Source organism: Lepisma saccharinum, chromosome 8 (assembly GCF_977018435.1).
Source record: "Lepisma saccharinum chromosome 8, izLepSacc3.1, whole genome shotgun sequence".
In the NCBI taxonomy this organism is placed as follows: Eukaryota; Metazoa; Arthropoda; class Insecta; order Zygentoma; family Lepismatidae; genus Lepisma; species Lepisma saccharinum.
This window is the reverse complement of record NC_139236.1, coordinates 49,485,881-49,505,278: the sequence shown is the minus strand read 5'-3', so window position 1 is coordinate 49,505,278 and position 19,398 is coordinate 49,485,881. Positions and strand designations below refer to the sequence as shown.

The 19,398-nt window shown below is 37.9% G+C and overlaps 1 protein-coding gene across 5 annotated transcripts in view; it reads right to left on the bottom strand.

Moving 5' to 3' along the window:
- LOC145990989 (band 7 protein AGAP004871-like) overlaps positions 1–19,398 on the bottom strand; it is an 86,501-nt gene that overhangs the window by 27,015 nt on the left and 40,088 nt on the right. For 3 of the 5 annotated variants that reach the window (XM_083126622.1, XM_083126620.1, XM_083126624.1), the window contains 2 exons: positions 5,142–5,242; positions 1,743–1,898 (listed from right to left, as the gene is read on the bottom strand). In XM_083126622.1, the coding sequence (XP_082982748.1) occupies positions 1,743–1,898; positions 5,142–5,242 (257 nt within the window). Of the gene's footprint in view, positions 1–1,742; positions 1,899–5,141; positions 5,243–14,206; positions 14,281–15,862; positions 16,103–19,398 lie in introns of those variants that run through there. The other 2 variants (XM_083126623.1, XM_083126625.1) reach the window with 2 other exon arrangements.

Sequence of the window (19,398 nt, the reverse complement as noted above, 5' to 3'; positions counted from 1 at the left end):
ATTTTGTAGCTCTTGGATTTGCACATGTTTTCACATTATATTTTACTGTGATGTACATTCATAAACTCGTGAAAGATCTCTCATTGTTTCTATGTCAATATGTGGGAGTAATATATAATTAAAGATTCACTTTGCATTTTGTAAACAAATTCAATATTTGAAAACAACTACCTATTTTGAGTTAAATTCAGCTAATTGTTGCACATGATATAATCTGGCATGTATAATTTAAGGAAGGTTTTACACTCTGAACTGGGTCACTATTATTAATATGACTATACAAGAAAGGTGCATATGTAAACAGTCTTAACTGTCAATTGCAACAATGAAGTTGACATGAAAAACTGCCAGATATTCCCACTTAATTTTTGCAGAATGTGAAAGCGGTTTTCTTTGGGATTGCGTAATGCAGATTAATAGCATGTATCATTACACAGTCCCTTTTTAGAGCTACGTAGTCACTAATCAAATGCAACTATTAACCACAACTAAATTAATGTGTTCAATTTCATAATGGGTATTCTAAATGTAGAGTAGTGTTAACCAACATTACTACTAGTAAATAGAGTGCAAATGATTAGATAAACAACAATGAAATTGAAATTTAAGTTTTTACCATTTCGTAACAATAAGTGGAATAGCACTATGTTCTAATGTTACTTTTCCATCAATATCAAGATTCACACACATGCGTATATAATGAATAGAACAGTTGTCATTTTTTTCTTAACTTCCTTGATGTTTTAAAAAATATGTGCTATAATTTTTTAAAATTCATTATTTATTTCATTCTATGTTCTTGGTTATGCACTGTATGAATTATACCAGCAAGTCCCCAAAACCAATGACCACTGAACTACAAATACATTAGCCAGATATAATGAAGCTAATATTTCTTCTGGAAGTACTGTTGTACTCATAAGCTCATTCAAATTCGTAGAATTACTTGGCTGATAAAGTAAAGAACAAATAAAATAAGGTTTTGTTATTACTAATACTGACTTCTATACATCAGTAAAACATGGCATTGTGACATTTTTTTGACTCTCCCTGATAGGATAGTGGTCACGTTGTAATCAAGAGGTCCCAGGTGGCACATTGCACATTGATTCCAATCCCAGTTCAAACTGATTACCCTATCTAAGCATAATGTGTACTTAAAAACAAGAGTACATTCTCCCAATTAAAAGAAATACATTTACAAACATATCACAATTTATCCCAATAAATGCACATGAAAGGTTTAATTACATTTTTATAGTTATTTGCTGTACATTTATTCAGCAGGCTATTGTATATCTTCCATTTCATTACTTTTTCACCATGAGGAACGAATATTTTTCTATCACTCAAAATTGGCACACATTATTTCCATACCTTAATTTTTATTAGTGAAAAAAATATACACTAGCAGGCCATTAAAAAATTATCAGAACTGTTATAGGTCTTGTGCTCAAGTAACACAAGAAAGTACGTAATATATCATGACAAATGCAAACTACTTGTATGATTTAAAATCTGCTCACTACAAATAAATCAATGGGTATGTTATACTCCAATTAAGCAATCTACATACTGGATAAACCAAATTAATTTCTATTTTTATTTGCTGATCTGTGATAAATATATATGCAGTCCTATTTATTAATTGTATTCACTGTGAAAACCTATTGGATCTAAAAAAAATCACAAGCAAAGGATGCAGAATCAGTAAGACTCCTTAGAAGAAGAAAAAAACTCACCTCTTGGGGTGGAACATCAAAAGATACTGTCCGAAGGTCTACTTTGCAGTACGTATCAATGCAGGGAAGAACAAAAAATATTCCTGGACCTCGAGCACCTCCTGAGCGTAAACGTCCAAGACGAAATATGACTGCTCTTTCATATTCTTGCACAACCTGCAAGATATTATGATCGTTATCATAGATAGTACTTTGCATATACTTAGTATACATGCAGTGGCATATTCTGCTGTGTTATTGTTTTTTTTAACCATCTGTAAACTAACTTTTTTCATACGTACAGAAATTGGCAAAAAATTTGAAGTTGTGGGATTTGTGGTTTTGTTTTACTTGTATGCCTGCATTAGTATTTTATTTCTATTATATCTATTTAATTTATAATAAATATATATACAATAAATAAGAACTGTGGAAAACCAGGTCAAATTTTCAGAATATGCCACTGACAACAAGACCTTTACAATAAATAATTTTAAGTAGTAACTTTACACAATTGCAAACTTTCTACATGTAAAATGCCACACACTGCGTCAAGGGCAAAGTCTGCAGCCCAGAAGTCATCAAATATGAGGGTTATCCAGAAATCAATCTCTGGGGAGCTGATAAAATAAAAACAAAAATGAGGGGGGGGAGGGGGTTATAGTAAATAATTTTCTTACATGAATATTTACACTATATCTTAACATAAATGAGTGAAATGAGACACTTGTCATGTAGATGCACATTCCTGCCACCCTCAAACGACGCTTATCAGTTCCTTGGGAAAGAATATAAACAAAACAAAAAAAATGAGTTACCATGGCAACTGGACAGGAGCAATCAGTAACCAACTTAACACACCCCTTTAAGAAACCATTTCATGTCATGGCCGCTATCACTGATGCTCCTGCCAAGTACGAATGTCACTCTGCCATTTGATTTTCACAAACTGAAGGACACTGTTTTTGGTATTCATGAGAGGATGTGTGTTGAGTGAAGAATATTTTAAGGACAATGAGGATCTGATGATTACCATTTAGGGTTGGCTGAACTTACAGGCAGGAACATTCTATGACACAAGTATACAAAAGCTTGGGAATCTACAGTGACACCTAGTAAAGGGCATCTCTAAACAACAGAAATTACTTCCTAGATACTATACCCCTGCACAGATTTAAAACTTCCGGATACTGGGCAGAGCGAGAAACACATTTGGTAATTTATGAAGTTTGGAGGTAACATTGCTGCAATAATTTGAAGAGTGTCTGTTTTCCTGCAGTAGTTGTGATGTTTTGGTGGCAGCAGGACATTTCTGTGTGTCCATCGAGTTGCAACTCATTTTTATTAAAAGTGAATACTGCTTTTATGCTATGAAGTGTTAGAATGACACACAAATGCAAATGATTAAATTAAAAATAGAAATTATCAATGTTAATGACGTCGTCCCCTTGTAATCAAGGGGTCCCGGGTTTGGATTCCACTTTAAACTGTAGGCCCAGTCCCGATTAGCCTTACTGTGCATAAAGTGGACTAAACAACAAATCAATCAATCAATGTTTATGACAAAAAGAAATGTCATATTCAAGGCATAGTCATATGATTTGCTGTTGGAAAAAAAATGACATTTTCAAGAATGAATACCTTAACCCTCCATAACCCATGCAGCAGGACTTAGTGCCCAGTCCCCCTTAGGGGGCACTCAGTACCAACCATGGGAATGTTTCCTACCCTAAATCATGGTGCGCCAGCCATGAATATGGAGAACAAAAATAACAATAAAACGATGGTACATTGCTCGAAATGCAAATTATTTGTATTCAGAAACCATTGCAGAACCCATGAGAGATGTCAGGGTTGCCAAAATAACGATATTCAAAATTGACAACATTCAGTTCCTTTTGTTTGAGTCAGTGTCTTTCTTTACGTAGATCTAGCAAAAGCAGGAGAAAATATTAACATTTGAATATTTTAAAAATATTTTGGACGTTTCCCAGAGTTGTGTTTTATACATTTAATTGCTTTTTCTATGAGCCAGTAAGATTTCGACTGAGAATTTTGAAACAAATATTTTGTATATTAAGCTCATACCAGTTATACGATTTCAATTAGTTTTGAAAAATAATTTGAAAATTTTGTGAATGGTGAGTTAATTTTTTTAGTTTCTTTTTATTATATGGCAAAGCTTTAATTATTTTTAGAATAATGTTTTGGTGCAAAGTTTGTTATTCTATGAGATAATTTTTCTCATTTTTATAGTTCATTTCCTTTAATAGCTAATAAAAATTTCCGCATGAGTGCCGCACGTGGGACATTTGTGCTACTATGAGGATGCGAATGACGGAGGGTTAAATTGTAAACTGAGAATAAAAAGTATGCTTTTTTCCTAACACATCTGGCTTAAAAGTTGACAATTTAGATTTTGAATGGTTTTTTGGTGCTTTGTACAGTAGAATCTAAGGGTTTCAAACACCTGGATTTATGCAAAAAGAGTTCTATTAGAGAACATTTTGTAACACTGCATATTTGTATGTGTGGATATATTTCACATAGATTACTACTTTAAGATTATGAATTTGCTGCCTTATGTAATTTCTGTATAAACACAGTACCATTTCTATATTACCATACAAAGGAAATATGTAAAGGTAAAAGGTAAAGCGTAAAGGTAAAAGGTAAAGTGCTCCCCTGTGCATAGCACCACGCCATGAAGGCGTATAGGGGGTGTGGGGGTAATGCCCCACACTTTCTTGATCCGGTCGTGAGTGGGGGTGATGTGATCAGCATCACGCCCCTGACCACCTTTACCCCCAGGGTTTCCCCCAGGTACCCATGTTATTCGACACTGGGCGCCGGGGCTGCTTCCAACGTTGGAAAAGTTCCCGGATTTGAACCGGCCAGGGATCGAACCTGGGACCTTTAGCATGGTAGTCAGATGCGTTACCGACTGAGCCACCGCAGCTGATCGGAAATATAAAGGAAATATGTACATTTAAATATGTAAGAAGACTTTGTGCTAGAAGCAATATATATATTCTTTTGCATTCTTTCTATGACAACAAACAAATACTAAAAATACAATTACTTTTTCTTCTTCCCATTATGCAGGAAGCAGATTTAACATCAAAGTTTTTACAAAATCTGAAACTTTTAACATCAAGCGTTTCAGAAAATCTGAAACTTTCAGTTAATTTTTCTTCCTCACAATTTTACTGTTGTGACTAAAAGCGATTACAATTTGTGCAGGTCATATTCTCAAGAAAGATTTTATGTAGATCAAGTATTCTCTAAAATACTGAAAAGAGCGAAAAACAGGAATTGATATTATAGATAAGAGATAGGAATGCCTATAATGAACTTGCTCTTATTAAAAATACACACAAAACTTTCTCTCTCTATTTAGTCTATCCTTAATATACATACCTTGAAGCACACGAATAATGAGATGGGAAAGGTTACCAGCATCATGAGTACAGATCCCACAGTGGCTATAATTTCAATACATCCCATCGGCTCCGGCTCACCTGAAAATACAAGGAGAATTAATCTCTCATTCTTATACCATAAAATGTTGAAATAACAATTCGATAAAATCATGAATATGACAGAACTTGTACTAAATACCACACAACATGTGCTCTGAAGATGTGGTGAAAGATGTAACTTGTCAAGGACCATTTGCTAGTTCTGTGAGCTTCCTCATAGCCAAATAGATAAGTTGCAATTTAATGCTTCATATTCTTGGTATTTTGAATTAATTCAACCTCTATTAGTTCATTAAATGTTAACTGTGTCACAGAGAATCATCCTGAGAATTAAAATCCATTATTTAATCTATTTCGGATTTAGTTTTCAAATTGCACGTCAATGTCTCACTGGTGACATCCCACTTATTACTTGAAACGACCAAGTGGTTGAACCAGCTTGGTTATATCAAGTCAACAAACAAGTTGTGAACATTCTGGCGATCTCAAGTCAACAAGGCAACAGATGTCATCAGGAAAAAATATAAATACCGACCCAGATATTAGTTGAAAATATTAAAACTGTATTGTACCTTGTGAATCCAGTATATAAGGAATAAACCTTTCAGTAAGGTAAATACTTGGCTTTCGTTTTTACTACAACCTGACGAAGTTCATTGCAGCTGATATTAATTTTGCTCATTGCTATATGAATGTTGTGGAGGCATATCGTAACACTCTCCCCTTTGGTGCAAACATTCCCGGATTTAATCCCTAGTGAGAACTCCCAAAATTTCAATATTGATTGAACATCATGAGGCCAATTAGACAACTACATGAAAAAAAAGTAGTGGACGCCAGTCTGAAAAGCTAGCTTACAGCAGCAATGGAATTAGATATGTTTAGTACACATCACACTCACAGTTGCACCACAGTTAGTTAATATTGGTTCATAGTTTTCAATTATTTCAAACTTCGCCTTGTGTTTGGAAAAGGTTAATTTCCCTTTGTGTTCAGATGGGCTAATTGGACAGTTGAAAGTGGGAGTAGGGCTACCGTAATGCGCTCTCATATTTTATATCACTGTGTTAGCTATTGCACTACTAGGGAAGAACAACTTTTGACTGAGACATTTTGTTTTTGATTCACTTGTGACATGCCTCCTCAATGGTGCAGTGGTAAGGGTCATTGCCTTATAATCACTGGGTCCCAGATTCGATACCTGGTGGAGGCACATAGTGGTTCAGATTCCACTTTAAGCTGTAGGTCCAGACCCCCTTAGCCTTACTGTGCATAAAGTGGACTTAAAACACAAACTCAATCAACATTTACATTCAGAAACGAAGGACTGGCTTGTCCAACGTTTGGCACTCAACACTGTACAGCCCTCAAGCTCCAAAGTTCTAATATCAGCAAAGAATCTCTTCTACTTTTAACTGGACGACATTATAGATGTTTAGTTAGTCTGCTTGCCGATGGCCCTTATACTTGCAAATTCAACTACTAACAGATCTAATGGCTTACCTTTTCCAGTAATACTGCAAGATTTAAAAAGTACAAGAAACATTACATGATTGTAAATACAATTAGTACACACTCATGAATATACACGCAGCATGCAGGACAACACCTAATATTAAATAAAATGATAGTACAACTGTACTAATATATATGCACGCACACACACAATGAGGGGCAAATTGTTCACTTACACAGGCTAACATACATGCTAATTAACCTCTTGAAAGTGACAGGAATATTGAGAAAACTGCCGATTATTTTGCCAACTTAATATTTGAGTGTACAATTCTTGTCATCTTGTTACTTTCATATGAATAAACTGAACTCGGTGGAGCAACAACCCTTCTAGGGCAAATTTTCCTCATGATGGTGGGTCAACACCAAAATTTTGGGGGTTCCCACAGGGAAAGGTCCACAACAAAGGTGAGAGGGTAACCATTTGAGGCAAATTACATGTACCAGTATATTGCTTTTTCTACATTTCTAAATGATCAGTTTGATATAGCTATTGGTAGAAATTTAATCAATACACCCTTAATATTAATTAATTCATTAACAGAACAGATCTTTTGCCAATAGAAAATCTCTAATCCACAATTTTACATGAAGCTTTGGAAAGTTTGCTCTAAATTCTAATTAGTGCATAGTTTAATCTGAAACAAACTTCCAGCTGAATTACTGGAATGTGTGTGTGTGCACCCAATGGAAATGGAACCCAAGGATACTTGCTTTGTTTTCTTATTTCCAATCTACTTGCTTATCTAACAAATAAGGCTATAAATTGCAGGAAAGAATCCAACCACCTCATCAAGGCATTAACATACAATCTAAATTGAATATTACCAATGCCTAATTTGTAATTTATCTATTCTAACATGTGTCAAGAGAGAATGTCTTCTCTTGTCTTCAGGTGAACTTAAATTGGATCTAAGAATTAATACCGATCCAATGTGCTAACCATTACTCTACCCCCACTCATTTTGGTACCAGAGGGATGTACGCTACTTCTTTAATTTTCTGTTGGTTCCAATTTGGTTGGGTTCCTGTAGCCAAATGCACTCTTGCATTGGTTGTGAGTGGTCCCAGATTTGATTCCTGGTGGGAGATATCCCAAAATTTTGGTGTTAACCCAGCATCGTGAAGGAAATTGGGGAGCTATTTGAAAAAAAAAATGCTGGCTCCAGTCTCGAATGCAAGGAAAAAAACAGTAGTCATGCACTTGATGCACCCAATGATAAGTTGCATGATACAGTATAGTTTTAGGTTCTGATTTGGTTCTTTGCGTAGCATTGTTGCATTGCCACACCCTAAGTTTGATTCATACCATGAGCAAAATAAATGCCGGCCCCATGCCAGATAAAAAAAAATATGTGTAAGGTTTACACTTTATAGGATCCTGGTGCTTCCAATTAAGTAAATAATCTGATTTTCCTAGACTTTCTGGGTTCTTTTGACATACTTCAAAATATACAAAATTACTGCAATCATATTTTAAACTAAGTAACGTACAAAAATTGTTCTACTATTTCAATAAAAATTAGCTAATGTGCACTATTCCTTTAATTAAGTATAAAATCATGAATTGAAAATATTATTTTATAGAAAAAAATTAAATTCACTACAGTATCAAAATGCATGAAAAGCAAACAAAAGGGAATTATGATAGAGAATGTTATTGGATATTATTAAAAATTGACACTTTGCAATAGTAGTTTCATACTGATCACGTTTTGTAACGGACGTTGCAACATTTGAAATAAAAATGAATGTTAATTTAGAAACTATTATTAGTCTCCTACATCTCTGCTTATTGCTCTAATGTGATTATACAAAACATATACATAGATATTAATAGCTTATTAATTGCAATAATGTTTAAATTGTACGCCTCAGCTTCAGACTAATAAACTAAAATTTTCCAGAACTCTGAAAAGCTTTGCATGCACTTGGTCCCGCACCCACCCACGGCCAGCACTGAGCAAAATAAGCAAAGATTTACATGAAGATGAAGTGTTAGAATAGGTAGATGCTAAACTAGACAATATATAATGCCAAATGAAGAAGTCATGTTAATAAACCATCCTTATTAACAATCAAACAAGTATGTGATACTCTTCTTGGCACAGACAGCTTGCCAAGTGAACTCAACTGTGTTCGATATGACAGATCTATTTTAAAACCTCAACATGTTATTTAATAATATGGTATCCTCACTGCACAGCACGTTTATGGATCCCAAGAGAGAACCTATCATGCTGTTACTTTCTTTAATCCTCTTAATGAAAACACCGAGTAAACATGGGTGTGGCACATTGCTTTCTTCTGCTCTTAGGAAACGCACATTACTGAGCAAAAATATACAAACCAATACTGAAACACGAGATCAAAATCTATCAATTTCCAACTATATTCCTTCGCATATTTAAACTTTATAAATGACGATTCTACACAGGTAAAACAGCGACAGCAAAAAATCGGGCGAAGCCAGGTGGCTCGGTAGTTCAGTGGTAGAGCAATAGCACGGTATGCCAGAGAACTGGGTTCGAGTCCTGGTCGAGCTTGCATTTTTCGCTGAAAAATGTACGTAATACATCTTCTGTGTGTGTCTAATTTAAATAATTTATTTGTTTGTTTGATGTGTTCTTTTAAGTCTACTTTATGCACAGATAGGCTAATTGGGACTGAACTTACAGTTTAAAGTGGAATACAAATCACTGTGCAATGTGCCTCCACTGGGTATCGAAATCGAAAAAAAACAACACAATTACATAACTGGTGGCAGGTTAAATTTCTTTGCCTTTCTTGTTTTCTTAGCATGCAAAAGGTTATGGACGAGAAAACTACACAAATATAGCGACTGGTAACCAGTTTTCCCCATTATGAAACCTTCATCCTGTGTCACTTAAGGAAGTCCCTGTTGATATGATACCTGCTAATTGCAGTCCTCCGTGACCACTTAGTTTAGGCTTGGTCGGGCCTCGTATACGAAAAAAAATTATGCACACTGGTGCACTACACTCTATGCCCTTCATAACAAAATAAAGTTACATCCTTGACCATTTAGGCACCGGCTCATTGAAAAAGTAGATGGTTTCAATGTAAAACGGTATTGTTCTAAACTTAAAGGTTGTATTTTTTTAAAAAAAAACATTTCACCCGTCGTTCGGTAGAACCTTCACTGCCCCTAAGATAAATCAGGATGTGAGAAATCGACCAAAAAAAAGGGGGCGGGGGGATGTTGGTCCAAGTGGTTGCCACACAGGGGCAGTGGCGTAGCAACATATCGCGAGGCCCTGGGCGAGATTAGAATGCGAGCCCCCCCCCCACCCATCAGTTTTTAAATTTGAAATCTCAATGTGATTAGACACAAAATCAACAGAGATACGTCAGCAAATTATCATATTTAAATAATAATAAATTACTGAAGAAAATGGTATTTAATAATTTCACTCATCCTAAAAATATCTTTCTTTGTTTTCCTGGAGCTGAAATATGAAGCTGTAGGAAGGAAATAAGAACTTCTTATATTATCCATTGCCTTCTTGAGTTGCAAACAACCCAAGCATTTAAATCCCTCACACTTGCTTCGTGGCAGTTAGAGGTGCTTTATTGTTAACATATTAAAATTGGGAGTGCAAGGTCGAGAGAAAGAAGAAATGACAAGACATATTGCTTTTTATTCGAGAAAGGAATAAATGGGTAAAAATGTGCACGCAAATTATCTTGAATTTTAGCGTAAATGTTTCAAATTAAAAATATGACAATCATTTTCACTTTTTCCGGGCTTCCTTAGGCTTAGAGCCTGCCCGCCTGTATGCTACGCCCCTGATTTGAAGTACAGCGTGTCCACAAAAACACTCCTCGATTTTATTTGGTTATAAAATGAAAACTTTTTGCAATATGTTTGTAAGTATGGTGTCAGAAGGTGTAGTAACTCAAAATATTTTTGTTTATTCCCTACAGGTTGTGAAATTGACCAATTTTTCCGCTAGAGGGCAGTAAATTCAAGATGGCGCTTTCAAAACAGCAACGAAGTTGGTGTGTGTTACAATTTCACACAACAAAGAGTGTCGTGTCTGTTCAACGTTCGTTCAGGCGTAAATTTGGTGTGGAACCACCTCCGAACAAGTCCATTTTGAAGTGGTACAAGGATTTCGTCGAAGAAGGGTGCATCTGTGACAAGCGGAAAGGGCACTCTGGCCGACCGACAGTCCCACAGCAAGTTGTTGAGAGTGTGAGGGAAACCTTTGTTCGGAGCCCCAAAAAGTCAGTGCGCAGAGCGAGTATTGAACTACAAATCCCAAAAAGTACGATTAGCAAGGTGTTACGAAAACGCTTGCACTTTCAGCCATATAAACTGCAACTGGCGCAGAAGTTAAAACCTGAAGACCGTCCAAAGCGACAGCAGTTCTGTTCGGATCTCCAGCAGTTAATGGAAAATGATTACAATCTTCTGTCGAAGATCATTTTCAGTGATGAAGCAACCTTCCACCTGCATGGTAAGGTAAACAGACACAATGTGCGGATATGGGGATTGGAGAATCCCCACGCCACGCTGGAGATACAACGTGATTCTCCTAAGTGTAATGTGTTTTGTGCCATATCTGAACAGAGAGTTTATGGTCCTTTTTTCTTTGAAGGCGAAACTGTGTCCGGCGACAGTTACTTGGATTTGTTACAAAACTGGTTGATGCCTCAACTTACTGAGGTAGGTGACTACCTTTTCCAACAAGATGGGGCACAACCGCACTGGCATCGTAACGTTCGTAACTTTCTCAATGAGGTCCTGCCAAACAGATGGATAGGTCGTGCTGGACGCCATGATCAGGTGTTTCTTCCCTGGCCTCCTAGGTCACCGGACTTTAGTGTTTGCGATTTTTTCTTGTGGGGGTATATCAAAGACATAGTGTTCGTACCTCCCCTACCTGCATCCATTGAAATTCTGCAGGACATAATCACAGAAGCTGTAAACACAATCACGCCCGATATGCTTTCCAGAGTCTGGAATGAGCTCGATTATCGCCTAGATGTTTGCCGTGTGACAGGTGGGGCACACATTGAGTGTCTGTAATGAAATTCAATCACATGAAACTTTTATGAGTTTTTACACGTTTACCCAAAAAATGAACACAATATTCCTCAAAGTTTTCATTTTATAACCAAATAAAATCGAGGAGTGTTTTGTGGACACGCTGTATTATAACGTTTAACTAGAATTTAAAGCCAGACAAAACAGAATGTTTTAATTTTATTTCCCACAAAAAATAGTATTTTCCATCCTTTTCCCCCCTCACTTCTATTTAATACATTTTCTGTATCAACCCCACGAGACGCGAGGCCCCGGGCGGTCGCCCACCCATTGCTACGCCACTGCACAGGGGTTTTGGCTTTGGATATGCACTGTGGATAAAGTCGCGAATGTGTGGACACCTTACGAGTCTTCGTCATGGCATAAAACCGTGATTGTCCAGTTGATAGGACGTCTGACTGCCTCAAGCGAGTCCGGGACTCGGTTCCCGTGGTTGACCAAGACTCGAAGAGCAGCCGGAGGATGGTGTTGGTCACATCACTTCCACTATGGACGAGATAGAAGCTCATACCCACTGTACAGAGGCATTGACTTTATCCTTAGCGAGGAACGGGTATATCTTATTTGCAAATACGAAAAGATACGTATAATACACTCGTACATATCTTCATGTGATGCTAAAATCAATGTTATTTTGCATTATCTTTGTGAATCGTGGCACGTAAACTCGAAAAATGAAATTTTTATTTTCCATATTTTTACATATAATTTCTACATTGTCAAAGATTTTCCGCCCATTCCATATTTATGCAATTACTACGTACATTTCGCATATCTTGTGTTAAATATCAAAGGTTCTCCATTCATCTGTACTCTGTTTATTTTAGATCTTGACAACAGACAATGCACCTGTTTTTCTAACATTCTTGTCAAGCTCAAGCTTCCGCGGTGAAATCAATTGCGTATTCAAATACAGTGGAACCTTGATAACTCGAACTTGGGGGGGGGGGCTAAAAAAATCGGTTTGTTGTTTTAAGTCCACTTTATGCACAGTGAGGCTAATCGGGACTGGACCTACAGTCTAAAGTGCGATCCGAACCACTACGTGCCTCCACCGGGAATCGAACCCGGGACCCCTTGATTACAAGGCGACGACGCTAGCACTGCGCCATCGGGGAGGCCAGAAAAAATCGATGTATCAAGGATTTCGACTTACCAAGGTTCGAATTATTGAGGGCCAAACTCGCCGACTTCGAGTTATAGAGGTCTAAAGTTTACTTACGTATGTCCCGACACGATTGTTGATCACCTGACATTGTACGTACGCGCAACTAAAACTTCGAGTTATTGAGCTCTACCGGCATTCCATAAACTGTACAAAAATTCGTCTTATCAAGGTTTTATTCGAGTTGAGGTAAAATTAGTATTGAGTGATATGGACAATTCAAGGGGGATTACAAAAAATCGACTTATCAAGGAATTCGAGATGTTGAGGTTCGAATTATCAAGGTTCCACTGTATCATAAATATCATTACGTTATGGGCAATAGAACGCAGTTTTAGTCAATATAAATCTTGTCTTTCGGGATAACAGATTTACGTTTCAACAGTTAAAAGAAAGTTTGGTAATCCATTGTTTTGATAACATCTAAAGCACATTTTTTTTTATTGTAATTTGCATTGCAATTGATGTTATGTAAACCTAATGCATTTTATTTAGCTAGGCGAGTCGCTTGTTTAATGAAAATTGCAACTGTTCACAATTCTAAGTTCAAATTTTCATTAGCTAAATATGCATTGACACACAATATTCCTTTTGCACGTAAAAATCCGTTACCTGTAACGTGCATTTGAATTTAAAACAACTTATCTTTCTTGTTAAATAAAGAAGCACAATTCTGATGCAGGAAGACCCCACCTCTAATCTGACGCACACAATTTCACTTCCTGAATAAATAATAGTTTCATTGCACCGTAAGCCTATTATCTACTGTAACTGCATCCTTCTGCCATACTCACGGAACATTATGATGCACTCAATGTGACTCGACTTCCTTCGTATTGAATATTCCATGCAAGCAGACACCAAGCTATCAAGATTTTTGCGACAACAGCATTACAAGGATTTCATCGCCACACTCGCGAATCTTTTTGACACCAAGCGGAAGGAAAACAGCTGCATCGCCACGATCGAGCTATTTACGGTGAACTCGGAAAACAAAAAGTGCACTCTAGGAGCTAATCACACTAGAAAAGACATGTAATTAGCGCTGTTATGGGACGTCGGCGCTTTTTTTGGCACTGCTTCCTTTGCAGAATGGTGTCGGCATGGCTATTTTCAGGCCCGGTTCAAACAGTCAATTCACCGAACAAAAACATCGCGTGCGATGAACCTACTGACCACATGGGGCACACGCCTTGGTAAAAGGGGATTGGGGGGGGGGGGTGAATAGCCCAAATCGTCTTCGATTCACCTGCTTCCTTTCCGTTCTCCATCGGCCTTCCTTCCACGACGACAATGGTAACGCACTCTTTGTTGTGTTGCGCTGGTTCCCTGGCCTAGTGTGCGTTTCTCTTGTTTATGAAGACTGACCGAAGGAGAAAATAGAGTGGGATATCTGCCAAGATAGCTCTGCATGCCAAACATGTAAAGGCGAAAGAATTACGAAATATGCAAACATGCTGGTAACAAAATGGAAAGAAGCAACACGGTGTGAATTGACTGGAAAGGAGGAGGATGGAGCATTGTGGGCTGGATTCGTCTCGCTTCAAAAGCAATTTTCGACACACTTCTAAATCATGTGACACGCTCTCTTCAAAAGGATGGCCGTGATAGTGGTTGTAATTTATTCTCGTTCTGTGGACTACATTGTTGATATTTCTATCTACAGTAGTATAGAACATGTCATATTGTTACATATAACATATTTCAGTATGATTACAGTACAAATATATCCACTTCATTACATAGATTTATAGCAGCGTTGATTTCTTTTCGTGGGTGGACAAAAGTATTCGCCTAACTAGGATTTTATTTGCGGGATTCTTATGTGCAAATTATATATCAACTGAAAAATTTGAAACATGTAGATTGAAAATGAACCCTCAAGGGGAAAGGGGGCGGTTGGTAAGTCGGAACTGGACCTCAGCAAGCAGTGGCGGCAATGGGGGGGGGGGGGAAGGACAGTTTACTTTCCCTTGATACATAAGGTTAAGCATAGTGCGGAGTCAAAAGTGGGGGCCAACTGCCCCCACGACCCTCCTAATCGCCGCCGCCACTGTCCACAAGTTACACCTATGTGCCAAATGTTTGCCAGATAACATCGTGAAATATTTTTACCACGAACCCCCCACCCGCCCGGTATCTCTTGTCGTTGCACACCCTCAAGACTTCTCAGTGACAGCAACAGAAAAAAAAAGGAGTGGGTAGGCAGAGCCAGGGAAATTTTTTTATGGGTTCTCGCTCAGTCGGCATCACTACCTTAACTCAATATTTGAAGTTCTAGGGTACATTAAATATTTTTAAAAAATTGCAATCATTTACTTTTATTACAATTATACAATATTCCCATTTTATTGCAACAGCAATAATAAGAATAATGTTAAAGCGTAAATGATTGCATGGCCTAATGTTACTTGAATGAGAAAGTCTGCATTCCGAGTTCTGATTTGACGCTCACCAATCTATTTCTATATTTATTTTTAAGATAAAGATCAGAAAACTTGGGATCCGCGGACCACAGCTTAAGAACCATCGATTTAACACATTTACATTTGACAGTTTACGTTTAAAATTCAAATTTGAGCTTATCAGTGTCTTAATTTGAAAAATGTTCACAGATCATGGCTTAATACAACAATTTGCAATATGAACTTGATTCACCAGTTTCGGATTATGCTGTAATAATTCGTGCAACATCAACAACAACAAAGCATTCTTATTCTCAATACGTTCGGTCTGGATGTGCCTGTGAAAATCGAAGTAATGCATGACGAAAGAACAGCTTGCTGGCTGTGAACTTTCCATAAACAAACACACAATACTGCGGGTTTTCAAGAGGAACCAGCACCACCTGATAGAGACAGCTATCACATTTGAAAGTAAAATTACAAGCGCCAATGACACTTACTTATTTCGTTCGTTTCGTATTTCGGCCCCTCGTTCATCTTCGAAGCAGACACACGCGTGACGAGCTCCATTTTTCACTTGTCCACTTCTACTCTTTCGTGGTGTTAAGAAGACCGACCTACTTCCATTAACGCGCTGCTAACTTGTCTGCCACGCGCCAAATGTACGAATGAATCAAATCTTCCGTCTGATATGTGGCGAGACTTTTTTCCTTCCTTCCTCATTCTCACGAGGAGACACATTATCCGGTGTATTCACAAGGACGCTTTCGTCTCTGCTTTCGTCATAAATGATAACAACATGTGTACGACGCGCGCGCGTGACCAAGTGTCTCTTATCTATGGCCAGCGCTTACAAACCAGTCATGAGGCGGATTAAGGGGGGATTCCTCGAACAGTGGAGGATTCAGGGGTGCCCCCCCCCAGGCCAATGGCGCATCCCCCCAAAAATCATGTCTACGGAAAGTAACTTTTCTCTTAGCTTTACTGAACACTATAAGTAATATGCCCCTCCTCCCTAAAGAGGGGGCCCATCACTCAACAGCGCCCCTAAAATCGTTCATCATAATCGAGAATATTGCTTATCTTGTAATGCAGCTATAGTACAAAAACTTCACATTCACCTAATTAAAGCGCCAAACACGCATCCTAGCAACACATCATTGCGAGCGAAGAAAGCAAGAAAATTTTTGCATCCATTTCTTTGCAGGCTTTCAAGAATATAAATTTAATGGGGTGCCAATACTTTCTTAGGATCCCGAGATATTTAGTGTTTTCCAGCTTCTCTTTTGGCACGTTCGGGGTCGAAAACGTATGGATAACATATCTTTAAATACAGTCTCCAAAATTTAATGTTCGAACTCTCTCCCCACTAGATAAATCCCTTGACAATATAAGATATACCACTTATCAAGAGCTTCCTATCTCCCCCTTTAAATTTAATACTCAATTCTACCACCAAAATTTCCATGGCAATTTTAGACTTACTATTGACATTGAAGAGTAAATATTGCCTCCTCCAAAAAAATAATTCTAAGTCTCCACACCACAATTTCCGCAACAGTCTAAGACAATAGTAATACACAAGAATTGGATACCCGCCTCAATTTAATGCTTAATCCCCCTCTAACTAAAATACCCGCCATAATCTAAGACCTAGAGTTGGATACTGCCCCTCAGACGTTTAATTCATTCAGAATCCCCCCTAGAATCCACGTGTCAATTAAGGCCTAATATTATGTAAGAGTTGGATATCCCCCCCCCGCCTTCGATAATACCCTTAACCACTTTCTTTTCTTCATCTAATGGTGCATTTAAGGTTTTAAAATTTTATATATACGAGTGGAAAAATATAAAAATGTTGAATTTTATATTATTTGAAGGGAAAAAATCCCCCCCAAAATCTCGATGGCGCAACCTGCGCCATAGCCCCCCCCCCCCCCTGTGGGCACCCCTGGGAGGATTAACGATCTTATTTCACAGGTTGCGCGTAAACTCCTCCAGCTAGTTTCACTGAAATTTATTGTTAGTTTTAGACAGGGGGTGATCACTTAATTTTCGACAGTAAGGAGGGGTGATCGCTTAATTTTAAATGTTAAGAGTGGACGATTTCTATATACGAGGGGAGGGTGAAAGGTTTTGAGCCTCACAGGGAACGGGTGTTCGAGCTACAGTTTGTCATTATGATTTCTCTACATAATCACTTCCCAGATCAATGCACTTATGCATTCTGTGCTGCCATTTGTTTACAGTCATCTGGTAGAATGATTTGTCCTGAGTCTCTCACCACTGAATGACCACCTTAATGACCTCATCGTCCCCCCCCCTACCCGTGTGGAAGTGAATTCTTCATAGCAGGGAAAAGATGAAAATCTGACGGGGCCAGGTCGGGGGGAAAAGGTAGATGGGGAAGTGCGGTGAAGCCACACTGGACCTAAGCAGCCTGTGCAGTGAGACCTTTCCGACAGAGGTACCGAATCACGACCCTGTCGGCCACTCTCTTCTCTGACAATTCATTAAAAAAACAAAAAAAAACTCAAACCTTACATCCTCCAAAATTTTAACTACCTAGCATCATCACTCCTTTCATGTGAGGCTCAAAACTTTTCACCCTCCCCACATACATTGTTTACTATTTGCAGTTACTTCTGAACATCTGAACAATTGATTATTGTTATTATTAACCATTCGCAAACTCTTCTGCTCGATCCAGCAGATCCGGTAAAACCGTGCTTGAATTTTTTTTTTCACATTTTATACCGTTAATAAACATGAACAACATGTAATCTGAAACGCAGAGTTATGTTCTGTTAGTAGACCTAGTGGCCCGGTACTGGGCCTTCATTTGGAGCTCGAACCATCATTTGGAGCTCGATCGCCTTAATGGATTTCTCTTGTAAGGCATGTGTTGCCAACTCCTTACCCGAAAAAATCACCAAGATTATGACGCTTGTTGTAGCTTTTTATGATGTACATTTTGAGGGCAGAGTTGACAACACTGTGGGTTTACTGTAGCCTTTTATGAGGGGGGTTTATTGCTTTCTGTTTGCATCTGGCAACACTACCGTAGATTGACAGTGTTGTTAACCTACTGGGTTTTTCACTGTAAATTTTCATCAAAGGGCCTGAGGGGGTCCATGTATTTTTTATGTCTGGCAACACTGTTGGGGGCCTAGTGTTGGCGACACTGTGGGTTTTTACTGTAGCCTTTTATGAGGGGTACCTATTGCCCTCTGTTTACATCTGGCAATTTTATTGGATGTTCCTTTTTTTTGAGGCTCGAAATTATTATTTGAGGCTTGAAATCATCATTTGATGCTCGTCGGTGTTGCCTACCCACTCTACAAAAATTCTACTATATCGTAACAATATGATTTTTCACTGGCTAAGCTAACCTACAAATAGGAATTGGCGGCACTGACTTATAAACCAACTGGGTCCTCTTGGCATGTTTTTTCATAATGTGTTGCTAGGCTATTGAGCATCTTGGCGTATACAATGTATATATTTTTGAGGGGAAGAGGTTATAGCTTTTTACGCTGTACGAATACTAGAAGCTTGACAGTGACAACCAACAGAGTAGGTAACACTAGTTTCTGACAGTGAATTTAAAATAAAATATTAAACAAAATACATAAGTAAGCACTGTGATTACAAATAGTACCAGTGTTATGCCCCCCCCCCCCCAACTCCAACTGGACAACTGGGGAAAATAATTGTACAACAATTTGTACCTAATTGTACAATACTTGTACCTAATTGAGAGAGCCTTCCCGTAACTTACCTCATGTACAATTTATATGATTTTACAACTGTGAAAAGAAAGCATATGTGTTCTGTATGCACACATTCATTCTTATTTTTCGAAGTTGAATGGAAGCACATGTTTTTTTACGCTCTCGTAATACTGACCTTGCCCCAGTGATTTTAAATTGCTTCCATCCGCTATTTTTTCTGTGTTATTTCCGCATGCACGCAACATTCGCTTTCAATAGTTTAATGAAATACAGAAGGAGTGTTAGTATAGCAGGCTCCGAGT